The sequence below is a fragment of the Drosophila santomea genome, unplaced genomic scaffold (assembly GCF_016746245.2).
Source record: "Drosophila santomea strain STO CAGO 1482 unplaced genomic scaffold, Prin_Dsan_1.1 Segkk83_quiver_pilon_scaf, whole genome shotgun sequence".
Lineage (NCBI taxonomy): Eukaryota > Metazoa > Arthropoda > Insecta > Diptera > Drosophilidae > Drosophila > Drosophila santomea.
Genome location: NW_025319019.1, coordinates 472,773 through 497,421, shown reverse-complemented (window position 1 = coordinate 497,421; position 24,649 = coordinate 472,773). Strand labels below are relative to the sequence as shown.

At 39.9% G+C, this 24,649-nt stretch overlaps 1 protein-coding gene across 4 annotated transcripts in view; it reads left to right on the top strand.

Moving 5' to 3' along the window:
• The window catches only part of LOC120457846 (unextended protein), a 37,958-nt gene extending 14,161 nt beyond the window's left edge, over positions 1 to 23,797 (top strand). For 3 of the 4 annotated variants that reach the window (XM_039645364.2, XM_039645363.2, XM_039645366.2), the window contains 6 exons: positions 7,763 to 7,951; positions 8,000 to 8,215; positions 13,146 to 13,319; positions 13,384 to 14,029; positions 14,084 to 14,350; positions 22,668 to 23,797. In XM_039645364.2, coding sequence (XP_039501298.1) covers positions 7,763 to 7,951; positions 8,000 to 8,215; positions 13,146 to 13,319; positions 13,384 to 14,029; positions 14,084 to 14,350; positions 22,668 to 23,218 — 2,043 coding nt within the window. In that variant the 3' untranslated portion in view covers positions 23,219 to 23,797. The remainder of the gene's footprint in view (positions 1 to 7,762; positions 7,952 to 7,999; positions 8,216 to 13,145; positions 13,320 to 13,383; positions 14,030 to 14,083; positions 14,351 to 22,667) is intronic. The other variant, XM_039645365.2, reaches the window with a different exon arrangement.
• Positions 23,798 to 24,649: the final 852 nt, after the last annotated feature.

Here is a 24,649-nt window from a genome sequence, read left to right as displayed (position 1 = left end):
GCTCCTAGCAACATTTGGGGACTGGCAGCAATCGACAGTTGATCAGCTGTCGGGTCCTGTTGATCACTTGCCGGAGGCTGCGGGTCGTTCCTCTTATAGCTTAAGGCTATTAAACTGCGAATCTAGCGCGGAAAAGAGATCATAAGCTCGACGAAAACTATCCTTAGCCACGCCAAAACTACTGATCATTTCTTCAAGCAACCTTTAGTTTAACGTATAATCGTTTTTATCTCGTTGGTAACCCCAAGGCAAGCATAACAACAGTATTTTAGAACATGGGCCTTAGGTCATCACTTGGTCGGCCGCAAAAACTAGCGTACTTAGTGTGTACCATCTTAACGCACAGTCAGCAAATAATTTTTGTCTGCTCAGGCTTTATTACTAGATGACATTTGTTTTGGAAGCACACAACATTTGATATATACACAAATTTTATATATAAAAGCCATAAACAAATCCGTTTACTTTACGAGTAACGGGTATACTAGATTCATTGAAGTACATAACATGTAGATGAAGCCGTTTCCGACCATATAAAGTTTATATGTTCCCAATCAGGATCAATAGCCGAGTCGATCTGGCCAAGTCCGTCTGTCAGTATGAACGTCGAGATCTCAGAAACTATAGAAGCTAGAGAGTTGAGATTAGGCATGCAGATGCTATAGAAATGATCTGGACACCGGACCAGCGGTTCGTACTAGCATATTCGTATATGCTATATTCATATATGTAATAAGAAACACAATGAGTGGAAACAATGTCTTAACCGTAAATCATTGTAAGGTCAAAGTGCTGATAAACTGAAGAAAGCATCATATCATTGATTTCGTATTGGTAACTAAGTTCTAGTAGCTCACTAGCGGTAATAGTTTTGTAGAACGATCGCTTGTGTTAAGAGATATCGTAAGATACACGACGGACAAACATAGCTTTGGAGGGGGTTTTTATACATACCCCGGCAGATAATATTATACTCTTGAGAATACCGTTGAAGCAGCGGTTTGTGGCGACGGCGAAGGCTTAAACTCCCACGGTACCGATGCTGTCTTTTGCTTAAAATTAAATGTTAAGCCCTTCTAATTGCAAACGCTAGCCCATAGACATTAGATGCTAGACGAAAACCATTTCATCTTTGAATATGATTAACAGTAGAAAAATTCTATTATTATTTAAAATCATATCTAAGCCGATTAAAATCATAAACGTTTCGGGAAGAATTTAATGCTGGAAATAAGACAAAGCTGGCAAAAAACCAAATAACTTATTTCACTAATTATGATTACTTAAAATTAAGAAATATTCAATGCAAAGACGTACATTAAACTGGAAACTTAATGTGTCAACTCTGTTTTATCCAATTCGATTGGTGCTTTATATATTTGAAGATATACCTTTCACGCTTAACTATGCTGACAATGTCACAAAGGCTTCGGGAGATGGTCCTAAAACTTAAAAAAAAAATCCAGCCGTGATCCATTCCCAACGGGTCCTTTGAAATGAGTGGTGACAGAACTTTTGGGATTTCTGCAAAATTGTACTGTTATTGATTATATGTAATAAAATAAAATAAAAATCTTCATTTCCAATTCCATTATTGCACAGATGTAAGTATTTTTAGCAGTTCTTAAATTAAAAAAATTTCAAGACGCAGATCCACAAAGTGAAGAATTTACGTGCAGATAAATTTTCAAAATTGTCAAATGGTCAAAATTTATGATTCGTGTCTTAAGTTTTGTATATTGTGGCCTCTTGTAAAGTGCCTTTATTTCTTGGAATTATATTCAATTTGGAAAATCAGGAATTAGAAGTAAAAAATTAAGTTAAACCTTTTTTTGTTTACGTTTACCATTTTTTTAATTTACCCTAGTCTTTTTAGCCCTATAACTATATAAGTAAACATTTATATAAGTAATATACGTATATATAATATGATGCCGTGATAACCTACTCTAAGTGGGTGCTCTTTGGACAGAATAACACGGGTTAATAATCTTGGTGGTTTTATAGACCCTTAACTAAAATTTGTAGACCATATTTCGTCCATTATCAATAAGGCCAGGAGTGTGCCTGGTTTTGTAAAAAGGTGGTCAAAAAAATTTGATCATCCTTATTCATTTGGCTTGACCGTCCGATTCTTGAGTATGGATCACTAGTTTTGAGTCCACAATACGTAGTTTACTCGGACCGCATTGAATCGGTTCAAAAAAATCCTCTTACTGATTGCTCTACGGCGCCTAAACTGGGATGCAAACCTTATATTTCTTCCTTACTTCAGTAGACTAATGTTAATTAATTTACCTTTCCCAGCTAACCGTAGAACAATACTTGGAACAGTCTTTTATTGTAAGCTTATTCGCGGTGAAGTTGATAGCACCGACTTGGTAAGTTGGGTAAACTTCTCTGTTCCAAGCAGATTAACTAGAAACTACTTACCTCTAATCTTGATCTAACGATGAGTTTGAGAATAATTACAGAGAATAATGTTCTGACTATAACTTTATCCTATTATCTCTAATCTTGATACTCTGCAGCTCTTAATGCAAACAATTCTAACTTTTTTAACTCAATTCTTATTAAAACATTTCCTCAACATTCGATTCTGTATCCTTTTTTTGTAAAAAAATAATAAAATCGAAGTGCAAAGTAAAGGTTTAAACGTGCGAGTAACATAATACTAGCAGTACAATGCTTAGAGGACCGGTGCACCTCTTTTCTTTGCCGATAGCATTGGTTTTGAACCGAATTATATATGCTATGACTCGTACCACCTGGCAGAAACTAGAAAATCGCTCCAGAAGCGATGGCACTGAGACTGTGTGGTGAACGCGTGCCTGTTCCGCCTTTGCCTCTAGTGCGGCATCATTCATGTCGACTTATCTGATCTCCGTCAAAGGCCAGTCACCTTGACTGCGTGTAAGCCACTCCGGGATCGAAGTTCTTCAGCACAATGTTTAGCTCTTGTCGCACAGTCTGCTAGATTTTTGCTAGTACCAACATGTCTCCATTGAGACGGTGAAGAGTGATCTATAATAAAGGTGACCCTTATAGCGACGAAAGTCTTCCATCTATTGACGTCCCCGTGCAGCCAATGCAGAAATATTGTATCATCCGTCCAATAGTCTGGATGGGAAGGTTTTCTATCTACTTTTCCGTGGTTAGTCAATTCACCAACTTGATGGCCGGTACTGCACCACTCAGCTCCGTTCTAGGTATGAGAGGTTTCGTAGGAGTAACCTTTCATTTTGCAGCCAACAGCGAGGTGTAGCACGTTCTGCCCTCATGCTCGAGTCCTAGGAAAGTCGTAGACGCATAGGATGTGGAAGACTCGTCACAGAACTCGTAAAGCTAAGTTGAAGTTATGTATCCAGGTGAATAATAAATACACCGCTGAATACTTATATTGTGGATCCTAAGAAAGTTGTCAGTGTTCGACTGCACTGATGATCTCTTGCAATCGAGCGGACAATATTCGCTTCGTTGCTGGACAAAGATAAGGCATCGAAGACGATTCGCTGTTTAGTCGACTGAGGATCCTTCTCAAAGACAGTGTCATGTGAAAGTACAGAAGATGCTACGCGCCTATTCGTGGATGTATTCCTTATTAAACTGCTTTTACCAGAGGTCCTCGTCTGTTGCTGTAGGGCGGTCTGGAACCGACTCGGCCTCACAGAAACGAAGTATGGGCTCGTCGGGCAATCCGATCCTGTTGTCGGGCAACATGCGCCAGCATGTCCACTCCTAAATGGCCGTGCCTATCGATCGTGCCTAGTGGGTTTCTGCCTATGAGAGCCCTCAAATATCCTAATACTGTGGCGTAGAGCTAAGACCTGGCAGGCAGAAAGTAACCGAATTGAGAACATAAGCTGAATCAACCCCTAAAAAGAAATTTGTGTTAATAATACTACAGATTTCGAAATTTACTTAGTACTTGCAACGACGGCCGCCCCAAGGATCCACCCCAGGACCCAACCCTGCTCGGGTGGCAGACCGCTTCAGGTGCAGGGACTGAACGATGTATTCCGATACTATGGTTGCCTCAGATCCTAGATTGATTAGAGCATTGACTGCGTGTAGGCCGTTGACAGGATTTCGTTCGACGATACGAGCAGGGGCGAGAAGCACATTCCTCAAAGGGACATTCGACGAAGTTGCCGAATAGCATCTGCAAGATGCGTTCTGGTCCTCCGTTCCTTGCTGCGGGTGCACTAAGCGGCGGCGCTGAAGACCTTCTCGGATGCGGCTGTGCACGGTTCGAGGATTGGTTGAGTCAATACTGGGAAATTCTATACCAAATGATGGCAACGCCCAAAAACTTGCGATTTGCTCAAGCAATTGATGCATAATTTTTTCCTGCTCACTATCTCCTTTCTCCAAAGCAAGAAGGGTTGCGCAACGACGCAGGATATGGACGCCATCGATGTGGTAACATGCTCTATCCGGTCGTCTTGAGCGCTCCTAGGAACGGTGGCACCGCTCCCTTGATGGTGCTCCCAAACGTTATGGGTCTCCTTACGCAACTGCTATGCTACGTAATGCGCCAACCAGTGCTGCGCGTCTGAAGCTTGAACGCGTCGGAATGCAGTCAGGCAAACATAGACTGTATTAATTTTGTATTTTCCTTTTGCAGCTTGGGCGGCGCATAGTTAGCGTTCATGTGGTGCTAAAAAACGAGACGAAGATTATTGTACCTTTTAATTATCAGTCCCCAAACCACGGCGTAATTTGTCTCCGTGACTTGAATTTGTCGGATGTCATTATCGCGCCCTACTGGCCCTCTTTAAGAATGTGAATCGTTGCATATTACTCAGATTCTTGTTGTTGTGTATGAGGCTTGTGAAGGCGTCATATTAGTCTTGCCAGTTTACACATTCACCGGAAAATTTGCAATGGCGCAATAGGCGTCCATATAACGCTCCTCAAATTCCGACAGAAAATTCTTCGAGGCATAGCTCGATCCCACGAACCCTTCTAGATAGACGATCATCCGTAGTTCTTCCACATGCTCTAGACCCTGCTTTAAATAAATTCTCGTTTTCCGCAATTGCGAATCCTTCTTATGCGTCTATCCTCTATATCTGTGGTTTTGCGTTTGACACCATTCGGGCTTCTATACTCATTTAATGGCTTTTCCCCCGTTTTAAAGTGTAGAATTTTTTTCCATCTCCCGGGGATCACAATAACATTTTATTTTCACTTTTCACAAAATGTATTATTTTTGGGCTTTTCGTTAAAGAAAATGTGACGGGTGTTATTCCAATGAACCAACTAAAGGTGAATTTACTCAAGAATGCGAAGAACAGGAAATACTTGAAAAACTAACGGGACTTTTATATTTTTTATTAATATATTCCTATCTACCATAAAAAATGGAATAAGCTGACCCTTACAAATAGGAACATGCCAAAATACAGTTGTATATCTTAGCTTCGCCGGCACTTCTATATTCCATAAAACTAACTTAAATAAAAACGTATCTTCTTCATATTTTATCATAAAGCGTTCCAAAGCGGGGCACTACAATTTTTAAACAATCGGTTTGAAATTTATTAAATTTGGACGACCTTATCTGCAATTGAGTTATTCGATAAATTAATTGATAACAAGAAAGGAAACGATCCGACAAGTCGAAGTCTTTAAAACAACGCAGTAAATATATATATTTAAATGTATACATATATAATATATATTTTAAAGAAAACTGCATTATACCAAATAAGAGCATTGTTAAAATTTCCACTTCCAAACTTTGACTTTTACAGACCTGTTCCAAGACTCAGACGGAATCTAATTTCCCGTTGTTATTCCTCTATTAACTTCCGAAAAAACCTCACAAAAACATACCGCTTAGCATTTAGATTTGCTAACTTTTCATGCATATGAAATTTTAATGTTAATTTTTATATCATCAGATTTTAAATAGGAATCCTATTTTATTAAAAAATAATAATTTTGTAGAGGCATCCGAAATTCAATTAATTGTTACGTTAATTATTTTGACAATCCGACGCTGTTATAAGATAAAAGTTCCGTTACCGCGCTATGTGGAATCTACCACATAGTGGACGGACTTGACAGAGGCAGAGCATAAGGTCCCCCGACTTCGAAGACAAACCTTACCAAATACACTGAGGATCATAGTACTTTGAAAACCTTTTCTAGTTTCGATTGAGAAACTTGAATGATTTATTTTCGAACGTTCAACCATAGTATTAATGCTGAATTAGAGATGGATCCCTGACTGGCTTCACAATTTTAATATACATACCATAAGCAACCACATTTCGGTGTCCAAAATTTCGAAATAATATTTATTGGATCGAACTATCTCAAGTGTGTTCAAAGCTCCCAGTACTTTGTCAATTGTTTGCAAAATGTACTCATTTTTATATTTACGTTTGCTAGGAAACGAAGAACTGACGAAACCTTAGTAATGTGTGGCATACAGTAGAGTACCTATAATAAACAATTCTTACAAATCAAGGACCAAAATAAAAATTCTAAGGGTCCCCAGTCACATCGGCATCAAAAGCAATGAATACGCAGACACCGCAGCCAAAGAAGCAACAACTCGCTCCTTAATAACTATCCCAAACTTTAACCACACCGATAAAAATAGATACATAAAGACAAACATTATTAATGTCAAAACCAAACCAATTACATTAAAAATTCATCTCCCTGGTACCAATCGATAACCCTAAATAACAAAAACATAACTGATTATACCAAACACGGTAAAACCTGTGATATACCCAGAAGAGATCTAAAAATTATAGGACTATATCTAGGACATCTTCAAAATCATAGATCCAGCAATTCGAATTTAAAACTTACAGATATCTTAAACCACACCAAAAAATCTCCAGCATTTACTTAAATTTATAAAAAAAAGCAAACATATTCCATCTCCTGTAAACATTCTTTCGTAACACAAATAACAAATTTCCGTAATCCTCCAATTGTTAATCACTGTATATTTATTGTAAATAATTGTAAATATTGTTAAAAATATTAAGTAAATATTTTTAAATTCCGGCTATAAGCGCCAGCAGCTATAATCGATATCTGTTGTTGCATAAGTTTAAAACTTTTGTCTACAACGTATAAATAAATAAATACATAAGCAGGAAAAATGTGAACAATTCCTTGCCGACATAGTAAGATTGTAAAAATCAGCAAGGCCTATATATTTCAGTTTCTAATTCTTTGATATTTTAAAGTAAGGTTCATTTACAACCGATCAGGTATGTGTAAGAAGCAAAAATTGTTTCCCAGGATCCGTTAGATAGTTAGCGAAAACCGTTGCGCTCAACATTTGTATTCCCGAAAATATGATATGACAAAAGTCTCTCCTCATTTTTTCTTATAGGCGTTAAAGTGGACATCGCAAAAAGTTTTTTGGCACAGCCAAATTTACAAGACTAATAAAGAAATGAAAATATAACACAACAAATTACAAAAGTGTGGTTGTGGCAGTTGTTGGCCGCTTATGGGCGTTAGAGTGGGAATTACAACGTACTGAAACAAACTTTTATAGTTCCTGAAATCTCTACGTTCATACAGACGTAGAGACAGACAGACGGGCATGGTCAGATCTACTCGACTGGTTGTACTAATTAATAATATATATACTGTATGGTGTTGGAAACGCTATCTTGGTCCTGTTACATACCATTCATCAAATCTAAAATATACATTTAAGCCTTAAGGTCTCTTTGATAATGTGCACGGCACAAAGCTTAAAAGTGTGTTTTTTTTTTAGCACAGCAGAGCTGCAACGACGACACCTTTGGAACATCAAGGAAACTCCGATTTTTTGAAAATAATAACATTAGAACCGTTGATACCTGTTTGGTTGGCCATAATCATCATCGTAACATGCTTGGGCTTTTCGGCTTTGTTTTCAGGTCTTAACTTGGGTTTAATGTCGATGGACCGCACAGAATTAAAGGTAAAAGCGGAATATATAATAAAATGTTTTAATAACTGAAAACTTTAGATTTTGCGGAACACTGGTACTGAAAAAGAAAAAAAATATGCATCAAAGATTGCACCTGTTCGTGATCAAGGTAATTATCTTTTGTGCAGTATCCTCCTGGGTAATGTGTTGGTTAACTCAACCTTTACCATTCTGCTGGATGGTTTAACTTCTGGACTCTTCGCTGTTATATTTTCCACATTGGCCATCGTACTTTTCGGTGAAATTACTCCACAGGTGAGTTTTCTTAAATTTCTGATCACATAAAATAAATAAAATTATAAAAATGATCAGAACATACATAAAAATTAATACAACGATTTTATCATTTCTATGATATACATATATACTAAAGATTGAGACCTAAGTAACTTACTCAGTTACGTATAACGTATAATTATCTTACATTTTTTTATATAGTTTTAAATATAATTATATTTTTATGTATATTGTATGTACAGCTGCGAAAAATAAAATTGCACCACTTGCCCAGTAAAACTTTGAATAAGCCTCCTACAATTTAGGGTTTAAAAGGAGCTGAAATACCTTTTTAGAAAGGTTAAACAATTCACTTTTTACTGAAAAATAACTACAATTGTTCTATTGTTATATCCTAAATAAAAAAATTTGTTAAGAACGACAAAATTAGGCGAAAAAAAATAGCACCAGGTCCTGGCACCGTTTTAGGGATATTTTGCTCCAGGCATCCTTAATTATGGCCCAAAGTTATCCGTTGTTAATTGGCTTTGAAGCTGCAACTGCTTTTCTTATATCTTTTTTTTTTTTTTTTTTTTTTTTAATGCTTTGCTTTTATTTATTGAATCTTCTCATTTACGAGACTAACAATAAGTGTATCAAATCTTATACTATAACCTAATTAGGAGTCATGTAGACTGAGACAGTGGCCCTGACAAGTTATGGCTGGGTTGGAAGGTCTGATCGTTGTAGGCGGGTTCGGCTGGAGACCCGAGTCAAGACCCTTGCTAGAGGATTTGGGTGGACAGAGAGTTTTTCATTGTAGGACGCTTTTTGCTTGTCTATTTCATCTTTTACTGCGAGAATGCCGAGGTCCCTGTGGATGTTTTGGTTACGAATATACCATGGTGCCCCAGTGATAGTTCGCAGGATCTTTGATTGGGCTCGCTGTATGATGTCTATGTTGGTTCTGCTCGCGTTCCCCCACAGCTGGGAGCCATACGTCCAGATTGGCTTAAGAGTGGAGTTGTAGAGCAGGACCTTGTAGTCCAGACACAAGGGCGATCGTGAGTTTATAATCCAGTGGAGGCTGCTGGCTTTCAGTTTTAGGTGCAGATTCTTGGATTTGATATGTCTGCGCCATGTTAGACGTCTATCGAGGTGGATGCCCAGATACGTTACTTCATTAGCTTGGGGGATCTGCGTGCTATTCATACAGAGCGGAGGGCAAGTTTGTCTGTTGAGGGTAAACGTTATGTGTTTACACTTTTGTTCGTTTATTTTAATACGCCAGTCAGATAGCCACTTTTCGACTACCACGAGGTGGTTGGCGAGTTGGGTTGTTGCACGGACTGGGCATCTGGAGCGGCTAAGGATCGCAGTGTCGTCGGCGAAGGTGGATGTTGTTAGTCGGTCGCTCGTGGTAATATCTGCTGTGTAAAGGACGAATAAAGTTGGCCCAAGTGCGCTACCTTGTGGGACCCCAGCTTCGATAGTGTAGCTGTCGGAAATTGTTGTGTTATATCTTACTGCGAAGGCTCTATTGTAGAGGTAGGATTCAAGAAGTTTATGAGTGTACCCGGGCAAGTGTGTTTTAATTTTATGCATGAGACCTTTGAGCCAGACGCGGTCGAATGCTTGAGATACGTCGAGAAATATCGCGCTGCAATATTCCCTGTGTTCGAAGGCTGTGCGAATTTCTGATGTTATTCTGTTTACTTGTTCTATTGTTCCGTGTTTTTCTCTGAAGCCGAATTGATGGGCTGGGATAATGTTGTGGGCTCCCATATATGGTATTATGCGCGTTAGAAGGCATTTTTCGAATAATTTGGACAGGCATGATAATAAACTTATTGGTCTGTAAGATGACGGAATCGTGTGATCTTTTCCAGGCTTCGGTATCATTATAATAATTGATTTTTTCCATTTCCTTGGATAATAGCCGAGACTTATGATTCCATTGAAGAGTTTACAGATGACCTTAATAGCACAGTACGGAAGTTCCATTATCATTTTTGTGGTTATTAGGTCACCGCCTGGAGCCTTTTTTGGTTTTAGCTCCCTGATGACTTTTGTGATCTCGTTCGGCTGAAATGTAGTTGGCGTGGATTCAGTTTCGAGGTGGATTTGCGGAGGAACATAATCATCTGCTGCGGGGTTCGGCTGGAAGACGCCTCTGAGATGTAAGGCAAATGATTCGGCTCTATCTTTGTCGCTGCGGGCCCAGCACCCTGAAGAATTCCTTATAGGGGTGACGGTTTGAATTGGAGAGCTTAGATTTGGGTGAGCCCTCCACAATGGATGCTTTGTACTAGTTGGCGAGAGTTTTCCAATATATTTAAGTTGTTCATTTTCAGCTTCTTGCTTCAGGGCCCGGCTAAGATTGCGGGTGGCTTCAGTAAGTCTTTGCTTTGAGCATGGCGATCTGCTGGTTTGCCAAGCTCGTCGCAGACGCCTCTTTTCCAGAACCAGCTGTTCAATTTGCCGGTTGGTTTTGAACTTCTTAAATTCCCCATCCTTCCGTTTAGGGGTTGAGATCCTGGCTGCTGTGACGAGTACCTCTTCCAGTGCGGCGGTGGAGCAGTCGATGTCCGCTTCGATATTTAGTTGGGGAGTTAGCTCGATGTGGGAACTCACATACTTTCTGTATTTCATCCAGTTAGTGTTGTGCAATTGTCCGCAATTTCTGGGCTTTGAAGAAGGCTTATCAACAAAGGCGAGTGGTCAGATGAGAGATCCGGTAGTGCTATGGCGCTTATTAGATTGCGTGGGATGTTTTTTGTCACCGCGAAATCAATTAGATCTGGGATCTTTTTTGGGTCTGCAGGCCAATATGTGGGGCTACCAGGAGAAACGTAGTCCAGTTTATTGCTCACCTTTATAAGTGCATTATACAGTTGCCTTCCCTTGGGAGTCACGAGGCGTGATCCCCAGTGCGTGTGTTTGGCGTTGTAGTCTCCTGCGGCTATGAAGCGATCCCCCAGAGTGTTGTAGAAGTCCATGAATTGACCTTCAGAGATATTAAATCGAGGTGGGCAGTAGACAGCGGCAATGCAAAGGTTGCCGTTTCCTGAGATCACTTTTATGGACGTCGCTTGCAGGTAATTTGTTGCAAACCTTTGATGAAAGTGGTGTTTGATGCGTTCTCTGATTAAGATGCCCGTTCCGCCGTGGGCCTTGCCATCCGGATGATCTGTACGGTAAAAGGTATAACCTCTTATATGGAAGTTATATCTCCCTGTGAGGTGCGTTTCAACCAGCAGCATGGCGTCGATGTGATTTACGTTTAGAAATTGAGTTATTTCAAGTTTATGCCGTGAAATGCCGTTGGCATTCCACATGGATATACGTAGGTTAGTCATTTATTATTTGGACTGTTGTGCTACAAGCAACTGAATTACCATGTTCTGGTTCTGAACAAGGGTTTGCATGGTTGTTTTCATGAATGACATAAGTTCCATCATACTTTGTTGCATGGTGAACATCATAGATTCCATTTTGCTTTGCGGTTGCACTGGCCCCTGCTGGCCAAGAATTTTTGATGGGACTACGGCCTGGGGACTGTGCAGGCAAATCCAAAACAGGAACAGAATTATTTTGGAACTAATCCTTGGCTTCCTGCTGGTGTACTTGGGTTTAAAGTCTGGTTAATAGTATTCTCGCGCATTAGCCTTTTGAAGAGATTGGCGATTATTTTTTCCCACGTGTTTCGGGTTGTACGTGATTGCATTTCGTATCATTATGTTAGAGCATTGAAGGATTCGACCAATATTTCTGTATGATTTTCCTTCAGAAATTGGTTTTTTGAACATGTCACGTTTATCTGAAATGCAATGATTTCTTCGTCCCATTTTCATAATTTTTTTTAAGGTATGTTTCAAAAATAATGTTGGAAATTGGAATACAAATGTTGAGATTTATAAGCGCGTGCTCTTCACCAAAACAAACCGCCGATAAGTATTGAGCATTTGAAAAAATCGATAGTGGTGCTACTTATACCCGTTATTCGTAGAGTAAAAGGGTATACTAGATTTGTTGAAAAGTATGAAACAGGCAGAAGGAAGCTTTTCTGACCATATAAAGTATATATATTCTTGATCAGGATCAATAGCCGAGTTGATTTGGCCATGTCCGTCTGTCCGTCCATCTGTCTGTCTCAGGAACTACAAAAGCTAGAAAGTTGAGATTAAGCATACAGACTTCAGAGACATAGACGCAGCGCAAGTTTTTAGATTCATGTTGCCACGCCCACTCTAACGCCCAAAACTGCCACGCCTACACTTTTAAAAAATGTTTTGATATTTTTTCATTTTTGTATTGGTATTGTAAATTTTTATCGATTTGCCAAAAAACTTTTTGCCACGCCCACTCTAACGCCCACAAACCGCCAAAAACTGTCAGTGTTGAAGACTCCTTCGCACTTCCACTATCTGAGTAACGGGTATCAGATAGTCGGGGAAACCGACTATAGCGTTCTCTCTTGTTTTGTTTTCGGCTCCAATAAATTATAAAAAATAAAGGTATGGACAATTCAAAATTTTTTGGATGGGGAAAAATCAGTATTTCGTACTATCTATACCGCAACTTTCATTTATTTGATCGAGAATAAATACGTTATGGTGCTGCTTCTATTTTTTTTCGCAACTGTACGTTCGCCCATACACCTCCTATCCGTATGAAAGTCGGGATCTTTGGAAGGTTGATATTGGGCATGCAGATTCTGTTACCTTTTTTTTTTATTTTAATATTGTTTATAAGTTGTTGGTATTGACCAATATATCCCATTTTAGCCACGACCACTGTAACACTCACAAACCAACAAAAACTGTTACGCCCACTCTAAAGAGCCCCATTCAGTCTAGCGAAACACAAAAATTGGCCGATTACTCGAACTAACTTGAGCTGAGCAACGGGCTTTTAATAATCGGGAAACTCGGCTGTTTTTCCACTACAATTTTTTTTTTAATTACAGGCAGTGTGTTCAAGACATGGATTGGCAATTGGAGCTAAGACCATTTTAGTAACCAAAACCGTAATGGCTATAACAGCCCCACTATCTTATCCAGTTTCTCGTATTCTTGATAAATTATTAGGCGAAGAAATTGGTAATGTTTACAACCGAGAACGTTTAAAAGAACTTGTCCGTGTGAGTAAAAATTATGTTTTATTTGTAAATATTTTTTAATCATTAATAAATATTTTAAATGTAGGTTACAAACGATGTAAATGATCTTGACAAAAATGAGGTAAACATAATATCCGGAGCTCTCGAATTGCGTAAGAAAACTGTTGCTGACGTAATGACGCATATAAATGATGCATTTATGCTGTCATTGGATGCGCTACTTGATTTTGAAACAGTGTCAGAAATTATGAATTCTGGTTATTCTCGTATTCCGGTATACGATGGTGATAGAAAAAACATTGTTACTTTACTTTATATTAAAGATTTGGCATTTGTTGATACTGATGATAACACTCCTTTAAAAACGCTTTGCGAATTCTACCAAAATCCTGTTCATTTCGTATTTGAAGATTATACCTTGGATATTATGTTTAATCAATTTAAAGAAGGAACAATTGGTCACATTGCTTTTGTGCACCGCGTAAATAATGAAGGTGATGGTGATCCTTTTTATGAAACTGTCGGGTTAGTTACTCTGGAAGATGTAATTGAAGAACTGATTCAAGCTGAAATTGTTGACGAAACCGATGTTTTTGTTGACAACCGTACAAAAACCAGAAGAAACAGATACAAAAAAGCGGACTTTTCAGCGTTTGCCGAACGTCGTGAAGTGCAAACTGTTCGGATATCCCCTCAATTAACACTGGCTACTTTCCAGTACCTTAGCACTGGTAATATATATTTAACTTTATCATATATTTATTGTTTAATGTTTTAACTTTTAGCTGTCGATGCTTTTAAAAAAGATGTTATTTCTGAACTCATTTTGCGGAGGTTACTTAATCAAGACGTGTTTCACAACATAAAAACAAAGGGAAAGAGTAAAGATGATCCAAGCCTTTATATTTTCACACAAGGAAAAGCTGTCGACTTTTTTGTACTTATACTGGAAGGTCGTGTAGAAGTTACAATTGGCAAGGAAGCGCTTATGTTTGAAAGCGGGCCTTTTACTTATTTCGGAACACAGGCGTTGGTCCCAAATGTAGTTATTGGTAAGAAAAACATTGTTAATGTAAAAAAAAAAATTTTTTTCTTGTATAAAATTATCCATAACCATTTTTAATATCTCAAGAAATTGGTCTTTTATAGCTAGACAATACCAATTGAACATTGAAGACAAAGAGACACTAATAATAAATATATAAGTTATTAATTTTTTAACGAGAAAAATTAAGTCCAACAAGAAATATTTGGCTGAGGAATTGTTAGGAAGCACTTACAGGGGACTTGCTTTGTAAATCTTATTGTTCTTGTCCTAGACATAAGTTTACAATGTCTGTCTATGGCTTCAGTGTGCCATCTTTTATTTAAAAAACAACAATGGAGAACGCTATAGGCGAGGTCCCGAATAGAGATACCCGTTACTCAGCTATTGGGAGTGTGAACGAGAAAGTTAAACAATTGACATATCAATAGACCGTTTGTATGCGTTAGGATGAGAGAGAAAAAAGTTTTTTAGCAAATCAATAGAAATTTACAAGACTAAAAAAAAATGAAATAGTATAAAAATTATTTCATATGTCTGGAAACTGCATGTATATTTTCAACTTTCATATGGACGTGCAGACGGGCGGACGTAAAGATGAACAGATCGACTCGTTAATTGGTCCTGTTTCTTCTACCTGTTACAGCCGATTTCAGGGGTGAAGGCTACCCATTCCAAACCACTGAGAATTTCTTGATGACTGCTTCAAGAGTTACCCCAGCTGGTATGAGATGGGATGGTATACATAACAGTTTGAACATTCTTGTCTTGTCGCTCCAAAAAATGTTTTCCTTAATTGGGAGTTTTTAATTTTCCTGTAGTAAGCGATTTAATCGATTGACAAGGATTGCAGCTTGAAGCTCCAGTTTAGGAATAGACAACAGTTTCTTCGGGGCTAGGCGTATTTTTCTCATGACAAATATGCGCAAATAAGCAACCGCTGGAAATGCTGCTGGACTCGCGACGACGAATATATGCACATCCAATTGGTCGCAGCAGCTTAAATAGGAGAGTAATTTCGGGGAACCTTGTGCATATTGTGTATTTCAGCCAACCAACGTTTCCACTTTGTATTCAGCTCTGACGGTATATTTTCACATGCATAAGACCTTCTCGCTTGCGAGCTGACTTTGGAGATGTTTGTGAGTTTTTTTTACTTTATGATTGTTCATGTTATTCTGCAATTTATCCGAGTTCGAGGAGAAATTACGCAGCTTAAATCCTCCTTCTGTACCTTTACGACCTTTTGACAAATCTTGATTTCCTCTTCTTCAGATGTAAAACTCATGACAAGGTCGTCAACGTACTGTTGCATTGCCCTTGGAAATCGATCTTTAAAGTCTTCTGCGTTTACATTCTTAACATAATTTATCTAATCGGTTGACTTATGTCTCCATTTCGCTACAAAAACCGCTGGGTGCTCTGTTCGTTTTCGTTTATCTGCATCTGCGAACAGATTTTCCCAATATCTGCAGTTACACATATTTTATTTTGACTTCAGCAGCGCAAGTTTTTCGATTCATGTTGCCACGCCCTCTAACGTCCACAAACCGCCCAAAGCTGCCACGCCCTGACTTTTGAAAAATGTTTTGATATTTTTTCATTTTTGTATTAATTGTCTTGTAAATTTCTATCGATTTGCCAAAAAAACTTTTTGCCACTCCCACTCTAACGCCCACAAACCGCCCAAAACTGCCACGCCCACACTTTTGAAAAATGTTTTGATATTTTATCATTGTATCTTGTAAATTTCTATCGATTTGTCAAAAAACTTTTTGCCACGCCCACTCTAACGCCAACAAACCGCCCAAAGCTGCCACTCCCACACTTTTGAAAAATAATTTGATATTTTTTCATTTTTGAATTGGTCTTGTAAATTTCTATCGATTTGCCAAAAAACTTTTTGCCACGCCCACTCGAACGCCCACAAACCGCCAAAAACTGTCCTCCTTCGCACTTTCACTAGCTGAGTAACGGGTATCAGATAGTCGGGGAACTCGACTTTAGCGTTCTCTCTTGTTTTCATTTTGTATAAGTTGTTTTGGTTTAGGGCGTTGACTAATGACGAAATGGCTGCTTTTGCGAAGTAAAAGTGTGGCTTGCGAACTAAACTAAGTATCCTGTAAGTTTTAGGTGTAAGCCGTTATTGCTCGTTGGATTCGACTTTTCAGCTCCTTGCAGACAGATTAGCCTCTGAAGTTTGCTGAATGATTTTCTTCATACTTTTTTATTACCGGGGCTTCATTGTTAGCAGAGCACGGTTCGGATTTGTAGCCGTATCCACAACGTACGCAGACTGTCCTAGAATGTCCATACTTCATGTAATTCAAAGTAAACTTCGTTTTTCTTTAATAGTTGGTATCTAGTTCTAGCTCAACCTTGTCGTCTTTGGACTCATATTACTCTATGTGCATATGTAATTTCAGAGGGGTATGAGGAGTTAAAACTCCTCACAAATGCAGATGAAGATGGCATGAGGAGGGTATGCCGTTGCCAGTTACGCAACAAGTCAACGCGGTCGACTGTGTCGGAGACTACGTATGTGAACCCGGCGATTGCCTGGTGTGTCCGTTGTCAGACCTAGCCGCACGTGTTCCGTAACGAACAGACCAATAATCACTTCGTTACATCTGGCGCCCAAAAGCGTGATTATCCCGGCAGTATACGCAAAAGAAAGTGCAGTATGGGTAGAAGTTGGATCTACCGTCTCAAAAAAGAGGATTTCGCATATATCGCACAGAGGTTGTGCATATCACTGTCCGGAAGTACAGAGGACATACGAAAGGCACTGGCGGTGTACTACGCAGAGACGGAAAACGACCCAAAGTTAGCAGCAATCTGGACAGAATTGGGTCCAAGCGTAAAGCTGACAAATCCCGAGGGTAAAGACTTCATAGCAAGGCTGAAGGAGGAGATGCAGCGGTAAGGTCAACGGAGAGAGACGAGTAGGGAAAGGAGGCCAAGTCCAGAAAGACCCAGGCCCAACCAGCCGAATTACACAAAAGTGCTAAAACAAGTCAGGGAATGGTTTTTTCGCTTTGACGGAGAAGAAAAGCCCCTCGAATTCCTGGAACAGGTGGAGTCGTCCGCAAAACACGTACGGCTTGGACCTGAACATGATTCCCCAAGCAATGCCGGAATAAATGCAGGGAAAAGCTCTAAAGTGTTACATATCCAATAACAAACACTGGAGGACTTGGGCCGAATTCATAGATAGTTTCAAAACATACTTCCTGCCCAGGGGGTACTTTACGAAACTCGCGGACAAGGTGAGGCAAAGGAAGCAAGGGTTTAGTGGAGCATTTAAGGACTACATGGTCGAGATGCAGACCCTAATAAGACCCCTGGGGTACGGAAAAGGGAAACGGAATGGGAAGCCTTCGCGGAGGAACATAATTTCAGCCGCAACAGGCCCGCGGCCGCAACACACGTCACGTGTAGAAGGTGTGAGGACGCAGGCGATCTAGGTACACAGACCCAGGAACAGTGGGCGCAATATACCCCGGTTCAGTCCAGGCGACAAAACACACTTGGGGGCATCTCGGGTCAGAACCCAACTTCTGTTGCCAATCCGCAGAAGCTTGTCGTAGGTGCGGTGGACATGATCATTGGGCAAGAGGCTGCAGAAACCAGAGGCTGCTGTTCTGCTGGATGTGCGGGAAAATAGGAATCCGAAGTACGGAATGCTGTCAGAGAGCGGGAAGTGGGCAGCGATCCCAGCCGCAGAGAGGCGAGCCGGGATCGCAAGTTGCCGCCTCTCCAAACTTACTGGAAATTTAATCGAGAAGGAGCAGCATTTGTATGCAGCGGTAACGATCAGTGGGGACACGTACAAGGCCACGATCGACACCGGGGCATCAGCAAGCTTCATAAGCGAAGAGCTGGCGGACAAGCGTGGATACGACGGTAGTTTAGGTTGGCAGATGGAAGGTGCGGCGAAATCAAGGCAAAGCTCGAAATTGGTGTGGAGTTCGGCAACAGGCGACTCAGCATGAGCCTGCTGATATTACCAGGAATAGTGGATGCGTTGGTGCTGGGTGGAATTTCCTCACGCAAGTCGGGCCGAGATCAGGTGCGCCGGTCATGAAATCCGGATTCCGGCCAGACGCAGACACAACGGATGGCTCGAGGAAAAGTTGTCGGTAAGTCCAAAAGGACGGCGAAGAGGATGACATAGATAAATTCCTGGAAAAAGAGCTCGCGGAATTTCACTCTATGACCGGAACATCTAGTATAGCCGAGCACATGATAACCATGAAAGATGACAAACCGATTAAGCAAAGATACTACCCCAAGAATCCAAAAGTTCAAGGGGAGATTAATGCAAAAGTGGATGAACTTCTGGAAATGAGACTAATAGAACATTCAAGGAGCCCGTACAGCCCATAGTCATGGTGAAGAAGAAAACGGGTAAATGGAGACTATGCGTGGACATCAGGCAGATAAACGCGATTGGCCATTCATCGTGATTGGCCGCACCCTAAAGAAACACATAAGAAACCTCAGGGAAGTGTTCCGCCGTTTGAAGAACGCGAACCTAAGAATAAACCCAGAGAAATGAAAATTCTTCAAGCAACAACTACTGTACATAGGGCACCGCGTCACAAGCCAAGGAGCCAGGAGCACGAACTCAATACCTTGGAGTCGCATCTTGGTACCGACGTTTCGTGCCTGACTTCGCGCGCATTGTAAGGCCACTCAACGACCTCCTCCGCAAGAGTACCAAGTGGAGATGGTCACAGGAACACCAGCAAGCCTTCGAGGAGGTAAAAGTCAGATTAGTTACCGACCCAGTCTTGGCGTGCCCCGATTTCGAAAAATGTTCACTCTGCAAACGGACGCCAGTGACTACGGGATTGGCGCGATCCTCACACAGGGCACAGAAGATGGTAAAAAGGTCATTTCATACTCCAGCCGGACCCTAAAGAGAGCCGAGTGGGCTATTCGGAAGCTAAAGCCGTACCTGGAGGGCTACCACATTAAGGGAGTGACGGATCATATGGCTGAAGTGGCTGAAAAACATAGAAAGCCCTTCGGGAAGAATTACCAGATGGGCGTTTGAACTACAGCAGTATGACTTCGAGGTCACATATAGGAAAGGCCAGCAGAATGTAGTAGCAGATGCGTTATCGAGGCAGCCACTGCCAGAATCGGTGTCAGCAGATCCAGAGATGCTGCGAGAAAACAGGACACAAAGGCCAAAACAGAGTGCAGCTGGATCACGGAAATGCGAGAGAAGACAAAAGCGCATCCTCAAAAGTTCCCAGACTACGTATGGGAGGGTAGCACCCTTAACAGGCAGATTCCGCATAGAGCGGGGAACAAAGATGTAGTGACCTGGAAGCTATGTGTTCCGCGGCAGCTGAGAGAAACAGTCCTGCGCGATAACCACGACTCCCCAGCAGCCGGCCATGTGGGCATTCGTAAGACAATTGCGCGGCTTGCAGCCCGTTACTACTGGCAAGGAATGCAGAGAGACGCAAGGGCATACGTTCGGAAATGCGAGGACTGAGAGAAACGCATAGTCGCACGATTTGGAGTACCGAAAGTGGTGCTTATGAACAACGGCTTGCAGTTTACGAGCCGGAACGACATGGGGATAAAGCAGCCGATACCACAATGATACCACAAATTGCCGGACAGAACCAGAGAAATTGGGATGAAAGATGGCCCGAAATTATGCTGGCTGTGAATTCCAGTGTATCGGAATCTACGGGCTACTCACCCGAACGCGCTATATGACAGAGAAACGCTAGATACAGGAAGGCCATCAGAGTCGCCGGAAGGAAACGCTGAGAAGATGAAAGAGATCCTCGAAAATGTGCGGCGAAACCAGTAGAGAGCACCTGGATCTGGAGGAGAATGATGTCGAGAACGTGGATGTGGATCCGTCGGGAGAAAACAGGGAATGCATGCAGTAGAGCCAATTGTACCCAAGAATGGACGGTGCCAATCATTTCAGCCATGATGAAGACATGCCGCGAGCAAACCGGAATACTGCGTCCCACGAACATGCCTGAAGACGACTGTTTATGCTTCTGGCCACCGCCAGAGTCAACAGCCCCACCACCGGGGAAAGGGTAGACCACCACTGTCGGTATGGAGAAATGGCAGGACCCGAGAACGGACGCAACACGACAGCGTCATGCCAAGACGAGAGTCAACGGGGACATGCAGCGAGCAAGCCGGAATACTGTTTCTTTCACGCGGACATCAGGATTCCCCAACTAACGGCAGGCTCAGGCACACTCAACGTATCCCAAATACAAGCAACAGAGGCGACCGTTTCAGCGTCAGGCCAAAGCCGGAGTCAACGGGGGCATGCCACAAGTAAGCGGGGCACGGAGAAGCAATGCACTCACCAGACCAAGAAACCCACATGCTCCCGTGGAAAGGGGAGGGGCGTTACAGAAGTACCGCAAGGCACGCTAAATAAGACAGCAGGGAAGAAAGTCCAGGATTAACCAGGATAAAACGTTTTTTTTATAATCCAACTTGCCGGCAAAGTTCAATCGGTGGGCGAAAATATCGGAACTAGCAACACATGACGGGTCACACTACAGAAATACTATGGTCATAGAGTGGTGTTGGTGTGTTGCCGTTCCACCAGGCGATTGCCTTGGGGATCGCAGCCGTTATCTGCCGTGCGATAATCACATTATATTATAAAGCTAGGCCAGAATAAATACCCAAGAAACGAAAACGGCAAATGTTGTTACTGGTAACAGGATGATCACGTTTTTAATATAAATTTTGGGGGACGAACACACGAAATCTACTGAGCTAGCCGCACGTATTTGGTAGCGAGCAGACCAATAGAATCAGTTCGTTACCGGGGGTCACATTAGATTCTTTACCTTTCAGGATAGCTTGCAAGGCTTTGATGCTGTTTTATAGTTTCTTCTTTAACCATTTAACTTTTTGGTCACTATTCGGAAGTGATCTTCCGTTTTGATTTGCAGTTTCGCTTATAGTTCCTTTTGAGAGTGGAATTATGTAAAAGATATCTTTCCCAACTAGCTTAACAATTTTTTTAATCAATGCGTTTATTGTCTTCTCGGCCTTTAATTTTTGCGGAGCTCTTTGTTTATTTTCCAATTTTATTTTGTCATCTGTGTTTAATACAGTAGTTAACTTTTGTCTTATTGGCTGTATATATTTCACGATGGCTAAGTTTCCGTTTGGTAACTTTTAAGTAGCAGTCCAAAAAAATCAGCAATGCCGTGACCACTTGTTGACTTTCTGTATCATTGCATTGCTTTTGTTTTGAAATCCCTCATTATTCGACTGAAATAAATACTGACCTTATCAATTTTTTCTTTTATATTTTTTGTTTACTTATATAAGTTAAGTCTCCTAAATTGTTTGTACATTCGAATGTTTTTACGTCTTCCGAGCCGTTAAATTTGCAAAGCCAAATCATACCCCCGTTAAGTTTTCGACCATATAAGGTATATATATTCTTAATCAGGATGGCCATGTCCGTATGAGCGCCTCGATCTCAGGAACTATAAAAGCTGGAAAAATTAGGAATTCAGGTTCTAGAGACAAACATGCAGTGTAAGTTTGTTTCCAAATGTTGCAGCGCCCACAACCCGCCCAAAACTGTCACGCCCAAACTTTTAAAAAATGTTTTTTTATATTTTAATTTTTTTGTTAGTCCCATTCCAACGTTCACAAACCGCCCAAAACAGCTGATGAATAAGCTTAATAATTTTCTCGAGTGCGCGGGGCTGACTTCCAGATGTCGTTTACACTGACACTAGTAAAACATTTGACTGTGTAAATCGTATATTTTTCGTAAGAAAACTTGATTTCTTAGGATCTTCTTTCTCTTAAAATCTACTTTATTCTATCGCTTATCGATATCATTGTTTATCTTGTTCACACTAAGGCGCGCATTACAAAAATGGGATGTTAACAGTTAAAGATATTTCTTGCCATTTGGAATTGCACTGGTGCCGTGATACGTGTTATTCTTAGAGCGATCATTACTAACTTTTTTAACACATAAATAGATCTTACTAATATTAATATATTTTCTCGTTTCTTCACACTGTCCTATATTGCGTCTACCTTCTCGAGAATCTAGCCGATCTTTCGTATATTAAAGCCCACATGCTTAAAGTTTAAAACTTAACAAAAATTGTGTTAAGCTAATAAAAAATGAGCCGTCACCTTATTACATGATAGAGAATTCGCATTCTGTTTTTATGAGCCCATCATTCTCGTATTTCGATTCAATGGAACTCGACTATAGCGATCTGCCCTATTTTATTAATATCAAATTACAAACCAATTCTCATTAAATCTTTTTTTTCTAGACTCTCCAACACAAATGGGTTCTCTGCAGTCTTTAAATATGGACTCAAAAATACGCCAATCTTTTGTACCTGATTACTCAGTTCGTGCCATATCGGATGTGATTTATATAACAATTAAAAGGGTTTTGTATCTAACTGCAAAGAAAGCTACATTGTTAGAAAAAAGTCGAAAATCTGGGACATTTTCCAGTGAGACATTCGATGACGAAGTGGAACGTCTATTGCACTCTATAACAGAAGATGAAAAGCCTTTTTGCCTTGCATCAAATCAAAGTACGAGACGTCTATCTATACCTAATCGAAGTGTAAATTGTTCTCCAACAAATATGAACAGCTCTCCCGATTTGGTATATAATAGTGTCGACGAAGCTATTCAAGACGGCACGAAATTAAAAAACTTAAAGCATGCGGGCAATGTCTCAGAAAACATAGGTTCTGAAGTAGAGGACCTTCACAGTGGAGAACACGATGACAAAGATACGGCAGCAGCTTCCATGCCCCTTTTGCCACAGCTAGATGATAAATTCGAAAGCAGGCACAGTAAGCCCTGAACAGAAAATGCAGGCCACATTTATATAGAGCAGTTATATATATTATTAAAAATCATTTGTTGTATTAAAAAGCTTTAAACCATTGATTACGTTCAAAAATTATTTTCACCTTTCCCATTTTTTATACCAAATAGCTTTCCGAAGGAGTATATGAATATATATATCAATGCATTTATTGCCTTATGTATTCTTTTCCTAAATATATTTATCTTTAAACTTGTAAAAAACAACTTTGAAATTTCACAAAATAGCTTTCCCAGAACGGTGTGTTAATATATACATATACATATGTATATAAATATATATTTAATTTATTGCCCTATATATTATCTTCATAATTGTATGTACCTTAAAAGTTGCCTCGTAAACTACGTACTTAAAATATTTCTTTCCTTCACTTACTCTTCCTTAGAAATGGTTTTATTGGGGCTAAAAGCGATGTTATAGAAATAAGCTGCCTGTTTACATAAATTGCCTGTTAAAACATATTTTCTATTAAACTTAAATGTGTTTGTGAACACAGCCAATCTGGTGTATTTTATTTTCATGTCAAGAATTGAATAAACAAATTCAAAACTACTCTATAGTTGTATAATTTATTAATTACTTTTAATATTAAGTTAAACCATCCTGCAAAAATATGTTAGTACATACCTTACCTCAGCGAAAATTCCAAGGACACTTTTAACAAAATATTCATTGCATGATTGACACTTTTTCATATTAAAAGTACGGTTCAAGAATTAAGAAGGAAATTTTGTTCCGATTTCAGTTTTAACATATTAAAAAGTTTGTAAATTAAATAATCAACTGATTGTCTGGCCATGTGTATGTGTGTCCGGCCATCCATATAAAATCTGTGATCTAGGGAACTAGAAAAGCTAAACAAAAATTGATAGGCAGATTCTAATTTGTTTTAATACGTTTCCACGTAAACATTTACTATTTTGTTAATTTCTTTCCAATATCGACATTCCAAAATATTTATATTTCTATATATTATATATTAATGTAAATTTTTGTAATAGTCGAGGATATCGACAATGTGGATCACGCTTGTTTAAACTAAAATGTTTTAAGGGGCAAGTAGCTTAAAAGCCCGTAACAAGGTGTTTTTGCACTTTTTTCAAATCTATATAATATTTATTTAGGGTGATGCCTTAAGTAATAAAAAAAAACACCTTTTTACACAAGTAAACTTTGTTATTTAACCAATTTTTTAAGGATCTTGTAAGTCATATCGACGTGGACATCGTACATTTGGCACATTTGACAAATTTTTAATCTAAATTGAACAAATTTCATTACTCGAGACAAATTTTCCTACTCGAGAGGGTTTTTCGTTGTCGATGAACAAAAATCTTTTCGAAATTTGAAAATTAACCCTGTTAAACAGGCTCTGAAAACAATGTTCGGGATTGTTCAAAAACA